Below are 2,420 nucleotides of genomic sequence, written 5' to 3'. Positions count from 1 at the left end.
TAAATTGAATTATGAACTTTTAATTAATTTTGTTAATTCTTATTCCCTTCCTCTCAATCAAATATGTTACGAGGTGGAGTGACTTGTGAGGTCAATTTTCAAGACCTTTCTCTGTTTCCCACATGACGGAGGCGCTAACAGCGTGAACGTTTTGATCGAAAGCCGCGTGGATTCCACAGTTAAACACGTAGATGGGAATCCACTGACGCCGTTAAAAATTCTTTAAAAAAGCTACCACCTCGCGTTGCCTTAAATAATAAGCCCTTTCTTCACCTTCTTTTTCTCATTCATAAAAAAAAAAAACACTTTCATATTTTTTTCTCTCTCTCTTTCTTCTCCGGAAGTTTTCTTTAGTTCTCAAACCAGCGAAGATGTCTTCGTCTCCGACGACGTCGTATTGGTGTTACAGATGCTCTCGCTTTGTCCGCATGTGGGTTCAAGACAACAACATAACCTGTCCAAACTGTCACGGCGGATTCGTCGAAGAAGTCGACACCGTTCCTTCCCCTCCTCCTCAATCGGAAAGTCTCCACCGTCGGTTTCCTCCCTCAACCATGTACTTATTCGGATCCACCGCACAAGACCCGAATCCGACCCGACGATCTCGTCGTAATCCGGGTAACCGCTCACCCTTCAACCCTGTCATCGTCCTGCGTGGCGGAGTTGCTTCCACTTCCGATTCAGAACCCGTCGCCGCCGACGCCGACGCAATCGGAGTAGAGAGAATCGACAACGCTAACGGTAACGGAAACGGGTTTGAGTTGTACTATGATGATGGAGCCGGGTCGGGTCTTCGCCCACTTCCACCAACTATGTCTGATTTCTTGATGGGTTCAGGTTTTGACAGGTTACTAGACCAGTTGACCCAGATCGAAGTAACCGGGTTCGGGCGACCCGAGAACCCGCCGGCGTCGAAAGCAGCGATAGAGTCTCTCCCCACCATCGAAATCGTCGAGACCCACGTCTCGGCCGAGTCGCACTGCGCGGTCTGCAAGGAACAGTTCGAACTCGGATCCGAGGCTCGCGAAATGCCTTGCAAGCACATATACCATTCCGATTGTATCCTCCCATGGCTCTCTCTCCGAAACTCTTGCCCGGTATGCCGGCACGAGTTGCCCAGCGAGCGAGAGCGAAGCCGAAACGAGAGCCAGGCCGAGATTTCGGTCGAGGCGGAGGAGACGGTGGGATTGACGATTTGGAGGTTACCGGGAGGTGGGTTTGCTGTGGGGAGGTTCGCCGGAGGAGGAAGAAGAGCTGGAGATAGAGAATCACCGGTTGTGTACACGGAAATGGATGGCGGGTTTGGCGGGTCGGGTTCCGGGGCTCCAAGAAGGGTTTCGAGAGTCAGACGGAGTAGCGGTAGTAATGGTAGAATTGGTGGAGGAGAGAGTGGTGGGTTTCGGAGGGTTTTTCGTAATTTGCTCTCGTTCTTGAGGTTAAGAAGGTCTAGTTCTAGTTCTAGTTCTAGTTCGAATTTCAATTATTCTTATTCTTCATCGTCTTCGCAATCTGGGTCTGAATCTGGGTCTTTGAGAACAAATCAGGATCATTCTGGTTCAGTGTTTAGTAGGTACGTGCGAAGGCGGAGCAGAGCTTGGGCTGTGGAGGATCAAAGTGAAAATGGGAGGTATTGAATGATTGTCATTTTTGGTTTAAAATGACAAATTTTGGAATTTTTATTTTATAAAAATCTATTGGGTTTATAATGATGGCCAAGAATACATGTAGCTGACCTGATTGACCATTCTGAGCTTTTGTTTATGGTTGGTTTAATTGGGGAAGTATACGGGGAAGAAAGGCATGGGTGTATTTAGCTGTAAATATAGCATTTTGATTTGGATCTTTCCTGTCTAGAACTGTCAAGTCAAGGTAAAAAGAAAAAGCTTTGGTTTTGGGAAGTTTGGCATGAAATGGGGAATGAGTACAGAATAGGGCCAGTTTCTTGTTTGTAAGGCAAGCTTCATTTGTTATAGTACTGCAGAGGAAGTCTTAAGTTTTGCTGGTCCTGAAGATACTGGAAGGTATTTTGTGAGTTGGAGAGAGTATTTTGGATACTCAGAAGGATGTTTATTTTTGGTTTTTGGGAAGCATGGAGATGAAGAATTCTTTATTTCTTTTGTTCTATTTGTTGTAAACTTTAGCTTCAGTTATATTATATATGTCAAATTATTTTCCTTGGCGAATCATAATTTGTTAAATTGTTGCTAGTCTCAACTCTCGAGCAACGCTATTATGGGATGTGTTATTTTGATTTGCTGCAAATGGCAGTGGGATTAATATTCAAATGCTCAGAAGGATTGCAGATTTGAGCAATTATTAGCTAGTTTGAAGTGCTGTCTTGTGGCTGAAGAATACAAATATTCCCTGTCTAATTGTAGGTCAAAATTTGTATGCTGCCAAAGAGCTTGATTGCACTACAC

The 2,420-nt window shown here is 45.0% G+C and overlaps 1 protein-coding gene across 1 annotated transcript; it reads left to right on the top strand.

Annotated features, from left to right (window-relative positions):
* The first annotated feature begins 277 nt into the window (after window positions 1–277).
* On the top strand, window positions 278–2,183 carry LOC142607852 (E3 ubiquitin-protein ligase RDUF2-like). The gene is made up of 2 exons (XM_075779501.1): window positions 278–741; window positions 838–2,183. Exons 1-2 carry the CDS (start codon window positions 372–374, stop codon window positions 1,632–1,634), a joined length of 1,167 nt encoding a protein of 388 aa, XP_075635616.1. The 5' UTR covers window positions 278–371; the 3' UTR covers window positions 1,635–2,183.
* The last annotated feature ends 237 nt before the right edge of the window (window positions 2,184–2,420 follow it).

Source organism: Castanea sativa, chromosome 8, assembly GCF_040712315.1.
Source record: "Castanea sativa cultivar Marrone di Chiusa Pesio chromosome 8, ASM4071231v1".
Taxonomy (NCBI): Eukaryota; Viridiplantae; Streptophyta; class Magnoliopsida; order Fagales; family Fagaceae; genus Castanea; species Castanea sativa.
Note: the sequence above shows the minus strand (reverse complement) of the source record. Positions and strands in the feature narration are given on the sequence as shown.